General features: G+C 41.0%; 1 protein-coding gene across 2 annotated transcripts in view; it reads left to right on the top strand.

The window, feature by feature from the left end:
- Positions 1–1,022: 1,022 nt before the first annotated feature.
- The window catches only part of trim62.1 (tripartite motif containing 62, tandem duplicate 1), a 35,833-nt gene continuing 12,667 nt past the window's right edge, over positions 1,023–24,188 (top strand). The window contains exons 1-4 of one of the 2 annotated variants that reach the window (XM_005943659.3): positions 1,023–1,184; positions 1,391–1,408; positions 2,362–2,899; positions 23,341–23,436. In XM_005943659.3, the coding sequence (XP_005943721.1) occupies positions 2,492–2,899; positions 23,341–23,436 (504 nt within the window). In that variant the 5' untranslated portion in view covers positions 1,023–1,184; positions 1,391–1,408; positions 2,362–2,491. The remainder of the gene's footprint in view (positions 1,185–1,390; positions 1,409–2,361; positions 2,900–23,340; positions 23,437–24,188) is intronic. The other variant, XM_005943658.3, reaches the window with a different exon arrangement.

The raw sequence follows: 24,188 nt of genomic DNA, 5'->3' as shown, positions 1-24,188 counted from the left end.
TTTAGGTTCTGAACTAATATATCAAGACACCTCAGGAAGAAAATATAATACAATTTAGCTAAATCTGTATAAATCAAGATCCAGAAGCACACTATTACACATATTATACATATTCATGATACATCAGCGACCAAGTGACCCACTTTTACATGTAGGTCCCTTTCAAGATTTTGTTTGGCTCTAGCTTACAAAAATGAACATGCCAACAACAAAAAAAACTCCAACAAAAAAAATAAAATAAAATAAAACAAACAGAGCCAAGAAAGGAAAGAGCTGCTCTGAATTGCATCACAATAGAAAATGAAGTGCACAAGTTTACAAAGACATCAAAAAAGACATTTATGATTAGAATAAGTTAGGACTGAAATGACATACAGCACATTTATCCTTAAACTTTAAGAAGTATAGTTCGCTTGTGTTACACAAACCTCTCAGCATTATTAACTTTAGTCCCAGTTTGGAAGGATCTGCTTACTCTAATCAGTGTCTCAGCAGAACCACTCTTCTTTATAGTATTAATAAACTAAACTGTTGCATTTTGCTTTAATATGCCAAACCCGCGGTTCTTCTCTAGCACTTGAAGAAACCGTTTACTTTTGATAAAACAAACGCTTATCCTCTGTCACGATACCTAAACCTGAAGATTAGGGTAGTTTTTTTGCGGACGCTTCTGACACCTGCTGGTCGAAGTTGGACACTACAACATCTCTCTCCTTTGACTAATAAAATTGTTTTCAGTTAGAAGTGGCAGTTACTTTTCATGGCAGCTGCTGAACTTTTTTTTTTAAGTCAGGCAATTTGCTCTACAAAAAAAAGTTGCTAACGGTTGATTTCTGTATATTTCTTTCTTGTAATTAGCTGAGCAGCAGCAGCTTGTGAACGAAAAGAAAGGCAGTACGAGTCGATTCATTAGGAGAGGGGGATAAAACTTTACACAGTTTTATTCCTTGTCTCGTACTCAACTTGATAATCATTTAAATTACCACGCTACATATAAATTACTCTCGTTATCTTCCAAATGTTAGTCATAGATGACAAGTATCTTTCTTCCGAACATTGTGTGTGGTCGAGTCCCGGCCCCCCTAATTTTTCGGTACAGTTGGTTGCATCCGTTGCCGCTGTGTGTTGCTCCCTTCCTGAAAGACACTTGCGTTGGAGCCGCTGATGTCGTTGAGCGAAGGCTGGTGAGTTTAGGCTCTTTTTGCTGTTTTAATTCGTTTCTTCTATTAATAATGGGCATTTTTTGGGAAGCCTCAACCTCCCGTATAGATTCCTACATACACTTTTCTAATTATACGGCTAATTAAATCAGTGTTATGCCTCTTTTGTGTCCCCTATCTCCTCCCGCTGTGGTTGGCGGTGTCGTGGACCTGGTCGCTTATGTTTACAGTCCCTGCCAGCGAGCAAGGTGGATGAAATATGTTATATAATGTGTATTTATCCTAAGCAACAGCTCATATGTTGGTCCGATAGTTTGTGATAGATGGTGCGAATTAAATAAAAGAGCAGCACGGGATCTTGAAGCCCTTTACGGGAGGGTATTTAAAAGGCAGCTTCTTAACACCGGGGAAGGAGGTGGACAGGCAACGGAGATAATACTGACTGCTGCAGGTGTTTGTCTGTTGGTTTGGTGGACTGCTGCAGTCAACCAAACCAACAGACAAATCCATTAGAAATGAGCAAATCCATTTCAAAGAGCGAGGAAATGGGTGCAGCAAAGTACAGAACTAGTTTGGTAGAAACGCTAATGTACGTCAGGTGTTTCCCCAGGTAAAGAGGAAGCTCACAAAGTGAAAGCAAAGAGCAGGCGTTATATTATGAGAACAAAAAGGACTGCTTTAAAAAAGGTGGTACACGCTACTGCCAAATTATTAAAGGGATTTGTTTAAAGTTATGTCCACCGCCTTCATTAGGGCATGAGATTTTGAAGTGCTTTAAAATAAAGTCAGGATAATTGTATTCACTATCCATGAATGTGCGGTTGATTTCAAATTAATTGATGTGCTAAATGCTCCTGGATAAAAGGATACTTGGTACACTGCAATAAAATACTAAAATCACGAGCAAATATCCAATCTGAGAAACTGGAAAGTGTGATTTCTTTGTGTCATTTTTTTAAATACTAATTACAGGTCTAATCTAAAAACCCATATTTAGCCTGTGTAATCAGTTTGTACAGAGCTAGTACAGCTTACTAGAAGCTCTTGTGTTCTAGATTAAATATTAAAGGGTTGTTGTTGAAGTTGATTTTGTTAATGTGTAACCAAAAGAATGTCTTCACATAACTTATTTAGGGTTTGGCTGATTAAAGGTTTGAGGCGCCTTATTGTCTTTTTGTTTATTGTTTTTACACCCCAACAGAGACGATAATTTCAGGATTCCTGAAGTCAACTCCCACATGGCAGTGAACCACGTCCTTACAAACTGAACCAAGTATACTCTGCTCCACGACGTTGCCCTCTTAGATGCCTTTCAGTGTCAGTTTTTGCAAATGGCTTGCTCTCTGAAGGACGAGCTTCTGTGTTCCATCTGCCTCAGCATCTACCAGGACCCCGTCAGCTTCGGCTGCGAGCACTACTTCTGCAGAAAGTGCATCACCGAGCACTGGAGCAGACAGGAGCCTCACGGAGCGCGGGACTGTCCCGAGTGCCGGAGGACCTTCGCCGATCCACTACTTTCGCCAAGTCTCAAGCTGTCCAACATTGTGGAGCGCTATTCAGCCTTCCCACTGGACGCCATCCTTAACGCACAGAGGAGTTCCTACCCCTGTAAGGACCACGAGAAGGTCAAGCTCTTCTGCCTCACCGACAAAAGCCTCGTGTGTTTCTTCTGCGACGAGCCGGCGCTACATGAGCAGCACCAAGTAACCACTATCGACGAGGCTTACGAGGAAATACAGGTCAGTCATAGCGCACACACTCTGACAGCTCATTAGCAAGAGCGAGGCTGACATTTTCTTAAAACCCATCAGCACTCTGCTCCACGTTCAGACTCTTTCACCCGTGGGAGCTGCCCAGACAGTTCAGCATTAAGTCCACTCCTGCCCAGAGAAGCTGCACTGAAGCAGTTTGGGGATTTGGTGCTTTTTGCTTTTGAGTGTTTCAGGTACAGCAGGTGCTGATGAATGAGGCACATCTAATTTGCTTCTCCCTGATGCCCACAAGTCCACTGACCTGAAATCATAATGAGATTCCAGTTTGTAAGTCCCGTTATGATCAGAGGTTAATAGTTTCATTTCTTGGTTCAAACTGAACTGAAATGATGGTTAGGAATGCAGCTCCTGCTGCCTGGAATGAATCACAAAGAAATTGAAAGAAGCAGTCACTCTTTAGGTGTGTTCAAGGAAGTTAAGAGAATAAGACAAATCTGATTCATTTAGATTTTTTTTTTTTTAAACTTCTTTACTTTTTTGGACTTCCTGTTTTTTTTTTTGGGGGGGGGGGGGGGGGGGGTTGTTTGTTTTGTTTTTTTAATACAAGTAGGTGTTAGTTATGTAACACCTTTTTATTTAATTAAGTTTAGTTTTGTGTTGTCAGTGTCTTTGTCTGCTTCTTCATTGTTATGCCTCTGGTTTGGCAGTTTCTCCTTTAAAAGAAACAAACAAACTTGCAAATAAAGTTCATATCGCCAGGGTGATCTCGAATCGGTTGGGGACCTTTCCTGCTTAGGTAAAGTGCTTCTCTACGCAGAAACGCATGGCTTTTTTTTTTTTCCACATTACTAATTAAAGTCCTGGAAATATTCCAGGAAAAAAGCATTTAGATTAGTTAGACATATACATCCACATTTCAGATCTGGCAGGGGGCCCTTGTTGCACATCAACATCATTTCTCTTTCTCCCTATCTCTTGTCATCTCTTTGCTTTCAGCTTAGCCCCAAATAATTTACAATTTAAAGGGGAAATTTGATTTTAGAGCTCTTGACATCGGCAACTAACAGATGCTTGAAAACAGGAGAGGGGGAAAAAAACCTTCCTCAGTGATTCATTTAAATCTAGAATATTAGGAACTAATTGACTGTAACTGTGAAGAAATGAACTTCCCAATAAAGCGTGTGTTTAATGTGTCATTTGCGTTTACCCTGAGTCATGTTTTCCACATTAACGAGAATAGTTCAGTGTTTGCGTTCCCTTCACCATTTGGGTATTTCCATTCCCACGGAGCCAAAATCCAATAACTGTGAAACAAAGCTCCTAATCCTTTTCCTTCTCTGCTCCAGTATACAGAGCAACACATTCCAGTCTAATGTTATGGAGTTCCTTTCCGTTTTCATGCCTGCTGTTGCCAGTGTAGATGTTCATATCTGCTGTATGTAACATAAAACACTTTGTTTTCTTGATAGTGAGCACAGTGATGTTTCTGATAAAAGAGATTTATAGTTACTCGGTGGGGGTTTTGAGGTTTCACTGTCTTTCAGTGCATCTCAAACCAAAACCTCAAGTCTCTTTTGGATATATTACTAATGAAGTCTGAGTTTTCGGTTTCAGTGTCTGGCTCTAACTTTGTGATGCCGCTTTTGTTGTATACTTTATTTTTTTTATGCTGAGGCTTACTGTTCTTCTTTTTAGAATTGGAATTTCAGTCAGGAGCAGAAAAACTATTAATCCCATCAGGGAAAGTCTATCAGCGAGATGGTCTCAGCCTTTGACTATTCATGATGCTGACCTCAGACACTCTCCTGAAAGTATGACTTTGGCATTGGCAAGCTCATTGTGGTGTGGTACTGTTAATGAGTGAGAAGGGTTATATGCAGACTGCAAGTGAATTAAGAAATCCCAAATAACACAATGTGTCTTTTATTTTTGACTTCCACCTTGAATATTCAAAACTTCCTTATGTTATTAGTTTCCAGTCTGCCTGCCCACAACTCTGTCCACAGATTTAGCTCTGATTATATTACTAACTATGCATATAGTTGACTGAACATCGAGACTGTCAGTTTAACTTGCAAATAAATGCCCAATTCTGCATCTGCATCACATGTTTGATGACTTCCTTTTGAAAGTTTTCAGTGGAAGTGGTGATTCACATCTCTGCTGCTACTTCAACCACTGGATTCTAGGGAAACAAGTTTGTCCCAACCAGCACCACATATTTTCTTGTGATCAGTTTCACTTAGCCAGCAACCACTTGCCTCCCAGTTGCAGAGGGCTCATAGGCATGTCTCCACACCTCCAAGCTGCATTGGGTCAAAGTCTTTCTAGTAGCCAGTCTTGCCACTTGGCAGCCATATAGGTAAGGCAGTTATTTTCATCCATCCATTCGCTTCCGCTTATCCTTTTCAGGGTCGCGGGTGCTGGAGCCTATCCCAGCTGTCATAGGGCGAGAGGCAGGGTACACCCTGGACAGGTCGCCAGTCTGTCACAGGGCTAACACATAGGGACAGACAACCATTCACACTCACTCGCACATTCACACCTAGTGACAATTTGGATTATCCAATTAACCTATCCCCACAAGTTGCATGTCTTTGGACGGTGGGGGGAAGCCGGAGTACCCGGAGAGAACCCACGCAAACACGGGGAGAACATGCAAACTCCACACAGAAAGACCCCGGCCTGATGGTGGAATTGAACTCAGGACCTTCTTGCTGTGCGGCAACAGTGCTAACCACCGTGCCACCGTGCAGTTATTTTCAGTGAAAGTAAAACCAGGGCATAATCTATATTGCATTGATCACCAAAACATGCAAATTCAGAAGTCAAATCTGATTTAAAACAAAAACTAAGTACATTTGGTAATTTTGCCACGCTAATTAAACATATTACATTTTAGGTATTTTGTACTGTAAAAGATGATGCAATAATACAGAGAAAATCCCACCAGTCAGACAACCCCTTACGAATAAAGGGAATAAAGAATGGGGAGAGTGGCGTTTTATGGTTTACAATTTACAAATTTATGGTTTCATCAACATTAGTGCACCTAAAGAATTGCTCTCCACTTTCACATTGTGCATTTACCATTTTCTTGGTTTATCATTCACATTCTTACATCAGGAGATATGTTTTCCACCACACTTGAAGCCTTCATAAACCTCAGCTTTTGCCATGGATGGATAAAACGATGTGATTGGCTTTATGCTTTCCCATTTCACTTCTTATAATTCTTAAAATGTCAACCATTCTGTATCTACTGTTGTACATAATCCACAGTAGCGGATTTTCAGATAACACACCCCAACTCATTTGTCCATTTACAATAATTTGGCACTGCACTTGACCATCAGTTCAGTTGGATATGTTGTACTTGTAGCAGCAGAGATGAGGAAGTCTTGTCAGGTAAGTTCACTTCTTTCTGTCTTCACATTTCCAGATTTCAACCATAACAGACTCTGACTCAAGTGTCATCACTTGACTTTGTGCAGCTACTTCTCCAAATGTCTTCATGGAACTTTTTCACTTATTCCCCAAGAGCTTTAAACAGACTTTGGCTTGTAAAATCTGTGGAGACTTCTTTAATTGGGGAAAAAAGTACTTAATTGGATTAAAACCAATTTGTATGATCTAGGTGTTTGAGGGTTACAAGGAAACATAATTAGGCAGTTTGTGCATAGTAAATAGCTACATTTTCCCTCCCTTGTTCTGCATTAAATATAATTAACAGTGCTGTGTGTATTAATGCTGTCCTCATCAGTTTCCAATCAGGCTGTGTGCTGTAAGCTTGAGAAAGGTCAAAACTGTGTAATCTTGGAGCAGAAGTAATTAGGCCCAACACAAGATGTTTCTCTTTTCTTGGACACCGGCTTGTCCCTCTGCTTGGAGTTCTTTTCATGGTGGCGATCTGGCATTTTGTATTCTGGCAGGAGACTTGGAGGCTTCCCAGATCCACAATACTGAAACAGAGTGTGCGCACACAGTGGCCCCATCAGACACAAGCATGTCCCATGATGATCTTGGCAAACTCGTATTTGTAGAGCTCGTTACATCATGCCTCATCTATATCAGACGAACAACTTGCACATTTTCCATGTTATTTATTTGTTTTGCAGTGAGCAGATAGGAGCTGAGTGTCAAACAGAAACAAATGCGAGAGCTATGCCTGCAGGCTTAAACGTCACTTTTAGCATGAGGCTCAGCAGTGTTTCACTAAATGCCAAAACAACATGGCGAGGATGTGTTAAAATGCAGCAGAGATCACATCCAGTGTTTTGACAGTCATGACCAAAGGGGCACATGCCCTGCCAGTATGATGGTGTATTTAAAATAAATGTTAGAGTTTTTGTAGAGTGGGGAACTGTTTAGATATGGGGAAAGGATTTGGTAGGCCGAGTGCCAAAGCTTTGCCTCATTATGTTGAAATGTTGGAGAGGCTAGCAAAGTCTTTGCCGAAGTCGTTTTGAATTCTTACAGAAATCTTCTGGAGAGAGTGCAAGGAGAGTTTCCCTAGTTTGGTTATGATTTTGTTCTTGGGGGAAAATGAAAGTCAAACTTACTGTCAGTCGTAATAGTTCAGCATTACTGTCCAGTTTCCCAGCAGTGGTTGAATTTAGGTTAAGTCAACATCTTCATCACCCCGCAAGTAGATGCCACCTCTTTTTCCTCAGTAATATTTTTTTTTATTTTTTTTTTTATCACAGCTTTCCAGAAAGCAGAAGGCTGATGATTTGTGTGTTACACAATCAGCATTCTAAGGATGGAAGAAATCAAGTTTTTTACATTTGAAGGAAGCATACCCAGACTGAGACCAGATCATAGAATAGACCTTCACGACGAAATACAAAGACATTCAGCACAAACTTTTTTTTTTTTTTACTCTTGTGTGTCTGCCAGAAGACCTTCTTTGGAAAAAGCTTTTCATTTTGGAGAAACTTGCAGAATAACTAATGCCTAATTTCTGAGCAGTTGACCCTTAAATAGCTCATTTTACTATGTAAAGTCAAGTCAGTCATGGCTTATATTTTTATTTAGGCTCTTCTCAACACATTTCCACATGAGATACCTTTTTGTTTCTTATTCTCAAACTAGGTTTAGATGGAACACCCTTCTGTTATGTCATGCCACTACTGCTTTAACTCTGATGTTTTTGGCTGGTTAGTGTCTACTCACAAGAGCAGCCTTTCGTTAGTCTATAGCAGAATGTAATCTCCTTAGCCTGGCATGTCACTCTGCTGACCTCAGGCCCTGAGTCTTGATGCCACATTGAGAGCTTTGCCTCCTGCTGATTTGCATCCTTTAACCGGTAAATGCTGCTGTGGCCAAATCTGTAATGCACAAACACATATGACACCTGACTTTTGCATGGTGATGTGTACACATCTGGCAGGCATTTACTCAGCACATAAGTGCTTGCTCGTACACTTTTTTTTCCCCCCTCAACATAAAGGACATTAAGGTAGGATCTGGGAGGATTTGTCTGCAGCTCTGCCATTTGCTTCAGGGAGCAGAGATTTGACAGGGAACTAATGCTTTCTGATTAGGTAGGATTTTATTCCAGCAGTCATATTGGATGATTTGGGACACCCATTTAAAATGTACAAGAGCAAAAAGCACTCTTAATATAACATTCTTCCAAACGTCTTGTAATCTAAAACATTAAACAGAGCCGTAGATGGTCTCATAAATATCCACATTTAAATACACTCCAGACAACCCATTATGGCATGTATATAAAATTTCCCCCTGTCGGTTTTATGGTTAATTAATCAAATAAGGGTTTATCCAAAAGGCCGCATATCATTATCCACAGAGCTTCATTCCTTAACAGGTTGAGCAAGAGCTTTATTTTGTGTGAAATAATTCAGTCATACATCAGTCATGCTAATGGAGTGCTGGAGCGATTTTAAAAAGAGGTTGGCTGGATTACTGCACCCTGATTGGTGCTGGACAGAGTTGTATACTTATTACCACACTGCTGTGGCCCTTAATGTTGGAAGTCAATTCCTGTGGAGGACAAAATGGAAGACACAGCAGCCACTTTGCCTTAATTGTGATGATGAAGATTGTCAGTGGGTTGTATGCAACCACAGCATCGCAGAGATTGACACTCTTCCTGCAGTCTACTTGCTCGAGGGATGCGTTATCACTCTACATTCTAGTTGTATTGGACCAGATAAAGAGGAAAATAGATTGCAACCACTGCTTAACCATACATTTGGAACTTTAAGTTTTGTTTTGTTTTTCCCAGACACTATAGATGCTGTAGAGTATATGTGTGAGGAGTATACAGCAGGCAGCTGTGCAGTAATGCTAATCTCACTTTGACTGAAGCCCACGCTGCAGAAGAATTAAATGATTACTGTAGTCTTGAGTCACCCACACAGACCTGTCACTCAGGGTGTCCAGATGTACCTGTGTGCTGCTATCTATTAACACCATTCTTATAGCAAGGCATTATATGCTTATCGGGACACAAACACGGGGGTTAATCACAGAAACCCATTAGCATTTTCCCGTCTGCCTCACTCTAGTGCAGGGTGGCGTTTGAAAATGGAGAATGAGCACGCCAGCCTTTGAAGTGTTCCTCTGGTGGTTTAAAAACAGGGCTGTCTTTCACTCTCTGACTGTCAGTGCCTGGCCGAGAGCTCTCTCTCTGAGCCTGCCATCACCATGCATGGCCGTGCTGCTGCAGTAATGAGTCAGGCAATTTCAAGGGCACCCACGGCTGCCATCTCCCCTGTGGCTTGCCTCAGTCTGCTCTCTTTTCCTCCAGCAGCTCCATCTTTCCTTCTGTCTCTCTGTGAATTTTTTTTTTCATTTACTTAGTTGTGTTTCTCGGTAATCTTCTCATTTCTAAAATATGGGCTTTATTGAGTACCTCATAACTGGTTCTTCTGAGAAAACCAGTTCCCAGCTCTCCACCCTTCTGTTTTTCAACCATCCACCCCAGACAAATTATTTTGTCCATCTTAGCGGTTGGTCGTGGTATTGTGGCAGAGGGGCTTCATTCGTGCAGAAATGGAGCCACAGGGAAAGAGAGAACAGTCATGTTCTGTTAGGGAACTGGGAGAGGTGGTAGCTCATCCTGCCCTCATTACTGATAGCACTGATGATGCTTGAGGCAGAACAGAGCCAGGCAGCATGTTTACTTCAGCCCAAGCTGTTGGTAGATTAGCGGATAAACATCTGCATTGATTGGAAGAAAGCGAGCTGGTGCAGCCTCCATCACACAAAACATTTTGTATTGTTTAGATCATTACTTTGGCCTGCGCCAAGTGAGTCAGATGTCTCTGCATCTGTTGTTCTTTTAAAATGTTTATGCATGCCTTCTGCAAAGAGTTGATTTTGTGACTTGCCATATGTTTACTAGTCATTTCTCCTTTTCGTAGAGGGCAGGACGCATACAGGTAAAAGCTGTTTGCCTAGCTGCAATATGTAGCTGTTAAAGACTGTTCTGAACCGTGTTTTTAGGCTAACATGATTTAAAATGCATCAGGCTTAACAGGTGTCTCCTAAACAACCGTTGTTACAGTTACAACCTTTCAAATGACTTCATATTACCAAGTACACCCTGCCTCGTCGCAGAAAGCTGAGGACATCTTAGGAAGCCCCTGAACCTTAAAGATATCTATTAGATGAAATGTTTTTGGTTAGGTTTTAAGGGTATTTGCAAACATGACTGCCAGTGCTTTCTGTTAAAGGAAAAACAAGTGATGTTTCATTTCAAAACATGGGGAAAATTAATCTAAGAAAACTAGACTTGCATACATAAAAACAAAGGCTTGTTTATGACAGTTTGTCTCATCAGCCTTCATGATCTTGTAACTGACATGCCACTATCCTGATGTCATGTATTCAGTTTCTATGTAATTTTGCGGTTGCTGTCATGTCAAAGAGTTTTCACCGTCCTGTGAAAAACAAAGTATACCTTTCATGCTTCCACAGGAATTAAAAAGGTAAGTAGCGACCAGATGCTACAAGTGTGGGCTCCCCCTATAAAAGCAGAAGTTTTTGCAGTTTGCTGGTCTGAAGCATTCGGCTGTTTCCTAACAAAGTGTCAAGGTGGAAAAAGCACCTTGGAAAAGTGAAAAAGACATCAGCAGTGATCTTAGATAAGTAATTGTTGATGCCCATCAGTCCAGGAAAGGTTGCCAAGTGCATCACTCTACAGTGAGACATTATTCATAAGTGGAAAGCATTCAAGAGAGTTTCTAATCTTCCTCACAGTGGACATCCCAACAGACACTCTCTAAGAGAACTGTGCATAATGAATACCCTCAAACCTAAATGAACTAAAGCAACGTAAAGGACAGTGGGGACAAAAGGGTGGTACTAATACTGTATAAAAAAAAAAAAAACAGATATCAGTGTTGCATAGCCTTCAGTATGACTATAAAGTCACAGTAATACTATGGTAACAAACATCACTCTTGTAAAGGTGTGTTGTGTTGCAGAACTGTGCTAAACTTAGAAAGCTGCTGGGGAAAAACTGCCATCTGAGTCCATATGTTTGCTTAGCAACATCGTAAATTATATAGCCTCAAATCACTTCTTCTGAGACATGTTAACTCTAGTCAGATGATTCATTGGAGCTGAATGCATGACATCTGTAGTTGCACGTCTACCTGTCAGCTAGTGAAACCTGAAGATCACGAGGGCTTGAGAGTGCTGGAACTGGCCTGACAGGCCAAAGAGTAAGACGGAGGATGACCAAAGACATGAGGTTTATGTGTCATCTTGGTGAATGAAAGGAGAAACGCTGTTCTTAAAGTTTTGCAGCTTTAAGTGAGGCTTAATGCTGAGCCCCCAGCCTCCTTAACGCAAGGCAGATCACCAGGGAGAGCAGCCTGCACACCAGTAGCACTGCAATGAAGATTACATTAAAAATAAAAGCCCTGACAGTGGAGGGTGTTGTATGAACTCCCTTAGAAATGGAATAGGCTTTAAAACACATTGAAGAAAAGGGTTTTGGGCATAGACAATTACAGATTTTGGTAGATGTTAAAAATGCATGAGTGGTGAGCGATGTGAGGAGTTATACTGTGGCTTTGCTGCATTTAGTTTTGTCTGTCAGTTTGGCATTTGGGTGGATGTGAACTGCTGTTCCCTGTCACTGCTGCCATGAGACTCTGAGCCCTGAGTTGATTAGCTTGGGAATTAAGACAGATTACAGGCCATTGTTCTCTGGGGTCTGGGTTGGGCTGGACGGGGGCAGTAATCTCTTGTAATTCCCCGTGTTCGTGATTTGCTGCCGATGATTTAATTTGACTTGCTGCTGATAGGAGTCCTCATTTTCAGCTCTCAGGCACTCAGACTCCTCCCTTGAGCTTACCAGTTGCTGGGAAGAAGAGAGAAGGAACTTGTAGATGTTCACCTTTTAAATGCCTCCTTTGTCTAAACGAGAGAGTCGAGCTGTGTTGCTGTTTACCTAAAAACCCTTGGTTCTCACTACAGACCAGGTGCATAGGGGCAGGGCATGACTGACAGCAAGGCAAGTGCTGGGAAAGCTTTCACATGACCAGTCTCGTGCTAACTGTGGGATTAGTTAATGTTGTTAACTGAAGCAACGGTTCGTTGCTAAACATTAGTGTAAGTTTTAGTTGTGAGACAAATATTCAAAAACATTATTATCATTATGAAATGTAACCGCAACAGAATAATGACACAGTCAGCATTTATATTGGTTTCCTATTACCCTCACATTTACTGTAAATATGATTTCCAACTTGTGTCATTAAGAACTTATTGTGCAACCAAAAACAGAGGGATGGCACCTTTTGTTTTGCCTTTAGTAGTGTAGGAAGTCATGAATTGAAGTAACCGATTGATCTACAGGGTGGGCCATTTATATGGATACACCGTAATAAAATGGGAATGGTTGGTGATATTAAAGTCCTGTTTGTGGCACATTAGTATATGTGAGGGGGCAAACTCCTCAAGATGGGTGGTGACCATGGTGGCCATTTAGAAGTCGGCCATCTTGGATACAACTTTTGTTTTTTCAATAGGAAGAGGGCCATGTGACACATCAAACTTATTGGTAATGTCACAAGAAAAACAATGGTGTGCTTGGTTTCAACGTAACTTTATTCTTTCATGAGTTATTTACAAGTTTCTGACCACTTATAAAATGTGTTCAATGTGCTGCCCATTGTGTTGGATTGTCAATGCAACCCTCTTCTCCCACTCTTCACACACTGATAGCAACACTCGCAGGAGAAATGCCAGCACAGGCATCCAGTATCCGTAGTTTCAGGTGCTGCACATCTCGTATCTTCACACCATAGACAATTGCCTTCAGATGACCCCAAAGATAAAAGTCTAAGGGGGTCAGATCGGGAGACCTTGGGGGCCATTCAACTGGCCCACGACGACCAATCCACTTTCCAGGAAACTGTTCATCTAGGAATGCTCGGACCTGGCACCCATAATGTGGTGGTGCACCATCTTGCTGGAAAAACTCAGGGAACGTGCCAGCTTCAGTGCATAAAGAGGGAAACACATCATCATGTAGCAATTTCAAATATCCAGTGGCCTTGAGGTTTCCATTGATGAAGAATGGACCCACTATCGTTGTACCCCATATACCACACCAAACCATCACTTTTGTTGTTCCAACAGTCTTGGAGGGATCCATCCAATGTGGGTTAGTGTCAGACCAATAGCGGTGGTTTTGTTTGTTAACTTCACCATTCACATAAAAGTTTGCCTCATCACTGAACAAAATCTTCTGCGTGAACTGAGGGTCCTGTTCCAATTTTTGTTTTGCCCATTCTGCAAATTCTGTGCGCCGATCTGGGTCATCCTCGTTGAGATGCTGCAGTAGCTGGAGTTTGTAAGGGTGCCATTTGTGAGTAGCTAATATCCGCCGAAGGGATGTTCGACTAATGCCACTCTCCAGTGACATGCGGCGAGTGCTACGCTGTGGGCTCTTGCTGAATGAAGCTAGGACAGCCACTGATGTTTCTTCATTAGTGACAGTTTTCTTGCATCCACATTTTGGCAAATCCAACACTGAACCAGTTTCACGAAACTTAGCAAGCAGTTTGCTACTGTAGCATGGGAGATGGGTGGTCTCGTAGGGTGTCTTGCATTGAAATCTGCTGCAATGACCCGGTTACTGCGTTCACCAGATATCAACACAATTTCGATCCGCTCCTCACGTGTTAACCTCTTGACATGTCAATGGCTGTGAACAAAGAGAAACTTGTAAATAACTCATGAAAGAATAAAGTTACGTTGAAACCAAGCACACCATTGTTTTTCTTGTGACATTACCAATAAGTTTGATGTGTCACATGGCCCTCTTCCTATTGAAAAAACAAAAGTTGTATCCAAGATGGCCGACTTCTAAATGGCCACCATGGTCACCACCCATCTTGAGGAGTTTGCCCCCTCACATATACTAATGTGCCACAAACAGGACTTTAATATCACCAACCATTCCCATTTTATTACGGCATATCCATATAAATGGCCCACCCTGTAGATCAATCGGTTAACACAGAGGGCTCAACTTTATGATTTTTCTACTTTTTACAAGTAGATAACAATAACAAATTTACCTGAATAGTAAAGTAAAAGTCATAAGCGACAAATTACTGTCATCTTGTTGTGTAGTTGTGTGAATCAGTCAGTCTACAGATTTGGAAAGATTGCACTCTATCTAGGTAAGTCAACTCAGAATGTCTTAATTAACACTCCAGGTGTCTTCAAAAGTTTGGTGTAGGTGTAGGAACCGTTCACAAAATGGTGTTGGCTGGACAGTTCGGCCAATGGCCAGCAATAGCACAAAGAATTAATGTGCAACTTCACCTCACAATTGAAACGGAAATTGGCCTCTTTAATAATTGATACCTCAATTAGAAACTTAAACACCCTCATTGCTAAAGTGATACATGGCCAGTTCAGGTTTCTGTGGCCACGAATTCTTAGACTTTGTTCATTTATTATAATGCATTACAAGGTTCAAGCTAATTAGTGGGGAGAAGCCAGTTCTATTGTACCCACTCACCCTATTCCCTGTACTCGCTCTTAGTCTGCACCGTTAGCAGGCACTTCCTCCCGTAGCAGCTGTTTACAGTTTAACCATTTAGCCCACGCTTTTATCCATAGTGTCTTATAATAATGCCAGCTGTAAACACAAGTGAGCAGTCTTCATAAAGGCACATGCTGTGAGACAGTTTAAAAGTGTGAAAAGTGTTACAAATTTAATCAGAAAAAAATCAAAGAAGAACATCCTTCTAATCTGCAGTATCATCTATTACAAAACTTCCCCTTTGAAATCCACAATTTTTACAATCAAAAGCTCATCCAAAAAAGCATTAGAGGTAGTAGTGTTTGGAAATATTGCTTAATTCATTGTAATCTTAGTGTGTGCCCACAGTAAACTAAGTGGAGAAGTATCCTTTTCATTTTTTTTCTTTTGGCTTATTTACAGTAACACTTCAGTAAAACTTTAGACGCTAAAACACGGCAGTTTGAACCTCTGGAAGGGTGCATTTTTTGTAGAAGCACCCGAGCTCTCAGAATTATTCTGTTCTAATTATTCTAATCTTACAGCATTTTAAATGGTTGCTTCAAAGATGGGGACAAAGTCTGCAACTGTCAACTTTTGCTTTGCAATTGAACAGGCTTTGTTGGAAATTACACACAATCTCTTTGCAATAATGTTCCAATTATCAGTGACAAATGAGCAACAATCGCAAATCAGTTGCTGTCTACATAAGCATAAATTCATATAGACTACATGTGCAATCATTTCAAAAGTAGTCGCTCAGAAGTTGAGGGTGTCGTATTCTCAACCTCTGTGCAACTATTTGGTTGCTACAACTACTTGCAACAGTTGCAGAATGCAAAGAAATTAAATGTGTTCGCCAGGCAACCACCTGACTGAGCCATAAGTGTACTGATTTTTAAATGTTGTTGTTAGTCTTTCTTGTTAACAGTTTGAACAGCATACTTTGTGTGGCCTCCATTTCTTTCCAGAGGTAAGCGTGTTCTTTCTCATCCTGTTTATATTCCTGCTGATAGCGTTTTGTCTGAAGACCTGTGTGGGTTGAAACTGGTCATTACTGCCCAACGTGGCATGCATTAACTGTAAACAGCTTTTTTTTTGCTTTTTTTTTTTTTTAATCCCACTCTGTGCATGAGCAGTCTCCTGAAATTTGTTTTTTAAAATGATGATTCAGGCATATGTTATCAGGAGATTTAAAACCATACAAAACCCACTTGAGGCTATACTTATAATTTAAACAACAGTACTGCCTCTCTAACCCAAAACCAGTGTGTTGCTTTACTGTGTGACTTGACAAAAGAGGTGTGTATCCCAAATATTTATTTGATGTCAAGGAACTGACTGAAAGAGAAGCAGGCGCATACTTTATTTGGTCAGATAGAGCTGTTTATGAGCTGTAGCCTGCGTAGTGCATATGCACCAGCTACAGCAGAATAGCTTCCAGCTGCAGCCATGCCGTAAAGATGAACTAGAGGCAAACAAATCTGTTTGTTATCCCTGCCATGTGGCACTGGCTGGCATATAACCACATCATGTTTTTTCACAAGGTGATTTGTGCGACTGACACATACTACATGGGTTTTATATTAACAACATGCGGACTGTTAGAGGTCTGACTAATCCTAAGAAGCTTTTTCTAAAAGATGACACAAGCCTGTATGCGGTTGTGGTGGAAATCTGCTGGCAGTCGTGCAGATCCAAGGGTTATTTTCAGGGTTTGTTTACAAAGTGTAACCAAAGGGTGAAGTCGTTCTGCGGCAGAAGAGAGATGATGGTGTTAGAAGGGAATGCAGAAAGTCAGTGCAGTGTTGATAAACCTGCACAAGTTGTAGTTCAAGTCAAAATATGAGATGAGTAGGTTTATCAAGAATCACTCCCTGAGTACACGGTATTTAAGAAAAAGAAAAAACAAAACTGCTGTACAATTGTAATGACATACGTCTTTTAGCTGTATTTAGAGTAGGTCATGACAGGCCCACTTGATGTGTGGGCAGCAAAAATTGGGCTGCATCCTAGACGGGTTAACCAGTAAGTCATAAGGGTTACTGGTTAACTTGTCGTAGATGTGATTGTGTCATGGTTGTAGATCAACACATATTCAACCTTATTGATCCTTTGATCTAAGCTCAGTGAAAACATTGCTAATAATTTTGTGGTCTAAATTGACCAGACCTCCCTCTCCCCGGCCACCTCCTCCAGCTCTTCCAGGCAGACACCAAGGCATTCCCAAGCCAATCAAGGGATCTATTTTCAACATGTCCTGGGTCTGCCCCAGGGCATCCAGAACACCCCGCTTAGGTCACACGTGGGAGACATCCTAGTGAGATGTTGTAATCACTTCAGCTAGCTCGTTTCAAATCACCACTTTTTCATCATATAGCGATTTATGTGGCGTAGTCCTTGAAGCTATGTTGTCAGGGAAGAGCTCTAGGGGTCCAGTGCAGTATGGCCTTGGCACTCCAATCAGTGGTTTTATGATGTGTGGTTTAAAAAAAAAAAAGGTGGCAGTAAATGAAAATCCTGTTACTTAAAAATAAACAAGATAATTGGAGAAGTTAGTTGTAAAACGTTATTTACATTAGCACAAATGCTAGTCAGCTGTTGTAGCAGCTTGTACTTTCAAAAGTGTAAAGATCTCTTCACTACCAGATCCAGCTTCCAAACAACACTGCAAAATAAATCGGCATTAAAAATGATCCCCTTCTTTGGAATAATTTTAGAAGGCTCATGTGAGAAGCTAGGAGTTTGTTTTGGACTTTATTTCATTTCACATGCATAAAAGAAGCGCCATTTTATGTTGGGTTTTTTTTTGTTTGTTTTTTTTTTTAAATCCGCTGCCTGCGGAGATGATGTATAGCTCTCTCAAAGATTAGCATCTTGCTCTTGACAGCATTGATTGATAGTGCTTCAGAGAGAGACTAACTGGTTGCTGCACTGGAAATTATTCTGAAGTCTCACATTAGGCTTATAAGTCTTTAAACTTGGCTGTCTGTCAAATACATTTCCAACTCCAGTTGTATTAAAAAAGAAAAAGAAGAAAAAAAAAAGGTGTATGTCTTGAACTCCTGTTTGGCACTCAGGAGAGGACACGCTTTAAAAGCCTCAGGGCTGAAGGTGAAGCAGCGAGGAGCTCTGAGCTGCTGAGTGACTTTATACAAGCAGCAAGCTCTCTCTTATCGGTCAACACCTCTCCGATTTCCACTTTAAGGCCAAGAGAATCCCCCTGTTCCTCTTTAATGGCTTGTCCTGCAATGTGTACATTATCAGGCATAACACTGATGACTCTGAGATCTGTTTGCCTCTCTTAAAACCCTGAGACATCGACCTACTTTACAGCCCTGATAAAGCCATGCACCTCCTTTGTAGACCTTTGTCAACACTTCAGACGTCATTAATCTTTTTCATTTGAAGGATTAATCTGTTAGAACCGACTGGCAGAATAGTTTTTTTTTCTTTCTTTCTTAGCAATTCGTGTTTAGACTAATACATTTACATGCTCTGTGCCCTTCCTCGCTCGAGGAAGTGGAACAGCAGCCTCTGAGCATTCATCATTTACATGACGTGCCCTATATTCAGAGGACTGGCGGAAGCCGCCAGCATCAGTGCTTTCCCAGAGTTCATTGCTTTTACTATATGTTGCCGGTAGGAAAAAAAAAATGGTGGTGGTGGTGGGGTCATTCTTGACAAACCCAGGGTCACCGCAGACGAGAACAGCTCCCATCATGCGGATGTTTCTATAGTTAACTTCTAAAATTGTAATGCTATATTTATCTAATTAAGGCAATGAATTTACTTGCTGTAAACATGTTTATGTTTAGTGGAATACATCCAGTCCTATGAGAGAGTTGCACATGTACTGTACAGGCCGTTCTCATCTCAGGGCGCCTCTGTCTCACTAGAGCAGATGCTGCAAGTGAATAGTGTGTCTGTCCTCCAGAGCCAGGCTTGCTCAGTCAGCTCAGCTGGCCTCGGCCTGCTCTGCTGGCTGATCTCAGGCTGCAGGGACGTACTCGTCCCCCCCAGAGAGGCTGTAGGCGCTGCTGATGCTAGAGGAAACAAGGCACTGGAATGTAAGGCACAGCTTGAGCTCAGTTTGATGTCTTGGAACAAGTACGTCAGAGTTTGCAGCCTGAGACAGCGTTTTAGTTGTCCTGCTCTCTGTATCAGTTTACAAGTTTTTGTTTTTGGTTACTATCTGTGCCAGAGGAGGCTGCAGACTGCTGTCACACTGGGCAGGTGAAACATTTGAGATCCCTTGGCAAACAGTTTCAGCATGACTTTGAACACAGTTCCAGTAAATGCACCATTATAGTTTTTATCCAAGGAAATGATGACCTGCATAATGGAGAAGGAAACATTTAAGCATACACAATGTGTCGCATTCCCAGAGGTCATGGGTTTGCATTTTTAAATTGCACAGGCTGGCACTTTTAGAGAAGAAAACTGCATCAGAGATGTCAAAATATATATTTTTAAAGTTTTCCACCCCAGAACACACAGCACATATCATAGCAGGTATTTCTGCAGCGGTGACATCAGCCGTTGCTGTTTGCTTGTGGAGCTCTGCTGTTAGCTCCTTCACTGCAGCCTGTGTCAGTGTCTTCAGACTGCCCTCAGTTTGGCATCAAGCGCTGTAAAGGGCCCTCACATTGCACAGCCAGGACCGCGCACGGGCAAGTCAGCGTCAGAACAACTTGCAGATCAGTTCCACGTAGCTTCTATACCTCAATTAAAATCATAAATTAAGCTGAAAACAAACAAATAAATGGTTTTTTCCCATCAAACCAAGATCTATACAGAATAAAAAGGTGGCTGGACAGCTTTGGTCTTGTCACCCTACATCACCAGTACCATACAGACACAAGTCATATAGTAATATACTAAACTTTTATATATTTAGTTAATCATCTTCTTGAGTCTCAAAGATGGGTCATTACCAGTTGAAATTCCTTAATGACTTGTATATTCTAGATGACACACATATATCAATGAGCCACAACATTAACACCAGCTTCCTAACAGTGACCACGATTAAGTAACCCAGGTGGTGTGGTGCTTCCTGCTCGGGGAAGCTGTTACCCCCATGTGCTGGTGTGCTGCTGTGTTTAGTTTCAGATTTACATCTGCAGTAAGTATCAGGACCCCAAGGTTCCCCAGCAGGGGACCCTGTTTGTGCTTTTTAATGGCTGATCAGCGTACCTTACTGCCCAAACATTTTAGGCACGACTTCCTTTTTTTTTTTTTTTTTTAATATCCAGACTGATAGTTTTGATCACACAGTATGTTTTTTGTTTCTTTTGGGTCTTTTAATATATTGAGTATAGGAACAAGATATTTCAGTCCTGTTCTAAAAGCTAAATCGCCACAGGCCCATAAAGCTCACGGACAGACTGTGATGACTGCAGTTTGTTCACCGCTCTGTTATTGGCTGACGTCCTATTTACCCACACTGTCTGCTACCTGACAGAATTACACCCTGGGCTCGATGAAGGTTATGCCAAACCGCCCTCCTGAATGTCACTTTGCAGCACTTTCAGTTAGCGAGGCCTGCGCTGGGGTGTGTGCCCATTGCCTTGCAATAAACAAATGAAAAGGATCCCAGTGTAATTAGAGCCCAAAAAGCATATTGGCTCTGCATTCTGTGAATCTTCCAGGAAGAATATGAATTCCAAGTTTTCATTATTTATTTTTTTTCCTTGTCACTATGTGTGAATGAAATAACTGGAAGCTCCTCTTGTCTGTGTGTGAGAGGAAGTTCTTCATCCTGTGAGCTTTTTATTATTCATGCTGCGACACTGCGCGACTGCATGTTGTTTTGTTCGCCTCTTTGTCGAGTCTAGCAATAATGCTCTGTAAATCCGAGCTACAGAACGGAAATTTTGAGGAATTTTAAAGCTCGTTTACATTTTTTGTTTTTTGTGGAAAACGTGCCAATAGTTTAGACTGTTGTGCGGTATAGACTATTCTATATTATTTGATTTACTTCTATGTATCTGCCCAGGAGCTGCTAATATGATAGGAAAGTAAGAGGACGAAGGGAATGACAGCAGGATGAAATGAGTTTTAGATTTATAATCCCCAAGCTGTGACCCCCATTTCCTGCAGCTCGACGTCCTGGGGAAAATGTCATGTCAGACTTGTGTTGGCCAGATTCGATGGACAGGAAAGAGACGCCTCCACAGAGAACACACAAATACTCACACACACACCTGCACAGGCCATCTTTTTCTGTAGGTACCCGTGTACATGCTCTTTCCGGTTTCTATTTGATATCATCTCATAAAATCTTCATCTGAAGGACAGTTTCTGCTTTTGGAAGATCAAAAAGGATTAAGTAATTGCACATTTGATTCAAGGCCTTGAATTAAAATGTTTTCACCAAGGTTGTGGGGTTTTGGTTTTTTTTGTTTTTTTGTTTTGTTTTTTTGTATATTTATTTAGAAGGATTCAACAGATGTGGAGTTTCCTGTTTGTACATCCATCTAAACGCTGTGACAGCAGCAACAGTTAAAGCTGCCCTTCCCTGACCGGTCAGTCAGCGTGCAGCAGATAAGTGGTGGAGCATTTATTTATTTATTTATTTTATTCTGTCAGTGCCGGTCTATCTCAATGTGTGGGAGTGGCCTTTGACCCGCTGCAGACAAACGCGTAGCGATGAGGCAGAGAGCCTGCTGAGCCTGCCGCACTCCGATCATTAACATGGAGAGTCACACTCCCCCTCTGCACCATCCATTGTTTTCTGTTCCTGTCCTTGGGAAGAAACATGCTTCATTTCCCCAGTCCACATTTGCTTCTTTTAGTTGCAACTCATAACAAAGGTCAGAAATTTTCTGCTAAATGGATTCTTATTCATTTTTCCTGTCCTGTGGTAGGAAAAAATACTCGAATCAGTAATTTTTTATTTATTTTTTTCCCTGTCAGACAGGCTTGGATGGTAGTGAGGAGTGACGGTTGTTTTATTAGCCTCTCTAAGCTGACAGTTCCATTTGCTGGATTTTTGCTGCAGTTGGTGTTCAAAGGAAGTGACACTTAGTGGATCACAGAGAAGGGGGCACACAGGTTACTCAAGCAGATACACCAGGCAGCGGGAAAGCTTAACTTGGGGGCCTTGAAATAAATGAGGCTTTTGGTTGTGTCCTTTGATTCAGTTTAGTTTTAATTTCCCCTGAATCAAAGCAGTTGGTGCTAGTGATGCGCTGATGGTGCAGTTCTGGGCAGATACTAATGCTGATGCTTAAATAACTGTTAACCAATGCAGATGCATGCTCTTTTTTGTTGTTTGTTTACCCTTATTTGCCAGGGAATTAAAAGCAATTATATTATAAAAAAAAATAACTGAACATTTTTAAAGCCTGTCTTTGGCAACAGAATGGCACCAAATATGTTCTTTCAGTCAACAAGGTCAGTGTTATTACCAATATATGTCCAGCTTGCCCAATATCGTAATTCAATTAATTTTTCAAAACTGTGACCCTTCTTCATCTTCTCATGTTAAGAGGTGTTAAGCGTCTCAAGATAATTCCTCCTTGTTATTTTGGATTTGTTTAGTATCTGGTGTTGTTTTATCCCTGTTTTAACATCCTACAAAGAATGTGTGATTTTTCCAGGTCCATTGTGCCCTAATTCTTTTAAAGAAAAATGTCTGTTTTTTTTAATATATAGATATTGTTGCTCACACTAGCAACACAGGTTAGTCCTTCCCCTGCTTGCATGGGGATCATTGCTTATTCAATTTTTGTGGAAAAGTGTCTGCATGAGACATTTCTGGGCTTGTTTTTGGACAGCTTTTATCTCAGTTCATCGGTCAGATCATTGTTTTTGATGCAGGTGATTTGTCTACTGATGTCTGTGCTTAAGGGATTGCATCAGCTAAAATGCCTTTATCCAAAAACCTGAAACACCGGTGTTGTTGGCAAGTGAAACCTGCTTAAAAACTCTGCACCGTTCGTGACAATGGACATCCCAGCCATTTCCCGCAGAGCCAATTGCCTTAGGGAGACTTGGAGGTGGCTGAGCAGTGCAGGTTCTGCCAGCATGTGTCTGACTAGAGATGAGACCCAGTTTTTGTCTGACAGAGCCCAGTGTCTCCAGAGATTTCAGTTTATTTCTTTTATATCTCACTCTCCGTCTGGATTGTTTGTTTAAGCTGCAGCTTAAATCTGTGCTGCCTCATACCCAATCAAAAGCGATTTCTTACGCAAATAACACAATTTAAATAAATACAGTATCACAGAGTTGGAAAAATACTGGTCTGCTAACACGATTAGCATTAGTTCAACGTGACTGATGGTGTTTTTGAGACTTTACCGGAAGCAAGCAGAAGCTGATTGGTTTAAATGGAAAGGGAAATCTTTCAAATACGTTTCACAATTGAGTTAAGCTCAACAGTTCTTTCATATTGAAGTCCAATTACTATTCGCTGATCTGTGTTTTGTCTGTGTTGCAGAGGGAGATGAAAGAGCAGCTGGCCACCCTGCAGGACAGTGAGAGGGGACACACTGAGGCCCTGCAGCTTTTGCAGAGACAACTCACCGAGACCAAGGTACTGTGACGGTTCTCCTTTATAAAAACAAAAAAACAAGAGTTTCAACTACAGGTAATTTCCATGATCCATATCATTCATAAAGCCTTTTTAAAATAGTGATAATTTGGCATTCAAAAGTCCAAAAAGAAATTCAGTTTGCAATGATATTAACAAGAAATGCACCTGGAACCACGAATCATGGTTTTTCTGGATTTAAAAAAAGGAAATTACTAAGATAAAGTAATTGTTGTAGCACTAAATAACACTCCACCTGCTGAAGCACGTAGGTTTATCTGTTAGAAGATAAGAATATCTGCATTTTTTTAAGGTGTTGGAATTATTATCATTATTATTTTTTTTTTTAAGACAAAGTGCCTTTGCTGCCTTTTTCCCTTTCAGAATAGTAAACAAAATATGTTCAGTGAAAATGCAACTCACACTTTTTTATTAGCTTTTTTTCCCACTCAGTTACCCTTTAGTTAAAATCATACATATACAGCTAGATCAGAGGAAATGTCTGAGCAACTACTTACAGTTGAGAAGTAGGAGCATTTTGGCATGTTTGCTTAAAAAAATCAGTTTTCAATTAGGGTCAATAAATAGCTTGCTAAGAACGAGATTTTAGGCTTGTTTATTGTTTTCTGGCATTTTCAAAGACGAAACAATTAATTCGGAAAAAGTAACTAATTAGGATAATAGCTTGAAGAAGCAAATCCCCAAACATGTCAGTTTGAAAAGACTTCAAAGATACTTAGAGAAGCAAGAAATCT

Source organism: Haplochromis burtoni, unplaced genomic scaffold, assembly GCF_018398535.1.
Source record: "Haplochromis burtoni strain Fernald_Lab_line unplaced genomic scaffold, NCSU_Asbu1 Contig_378, whole genome shotgun sequence".
NCBI classification, from domain to species: Eukaryota; Metazoa; Chordata; class Actinopteri; order Cichliformes; family Cichlidae; genus Haplochromis; species Haplochromis burtoni.
This window is presented reverse-complemented; position numbering and strand designations above follow the sequence as displayed.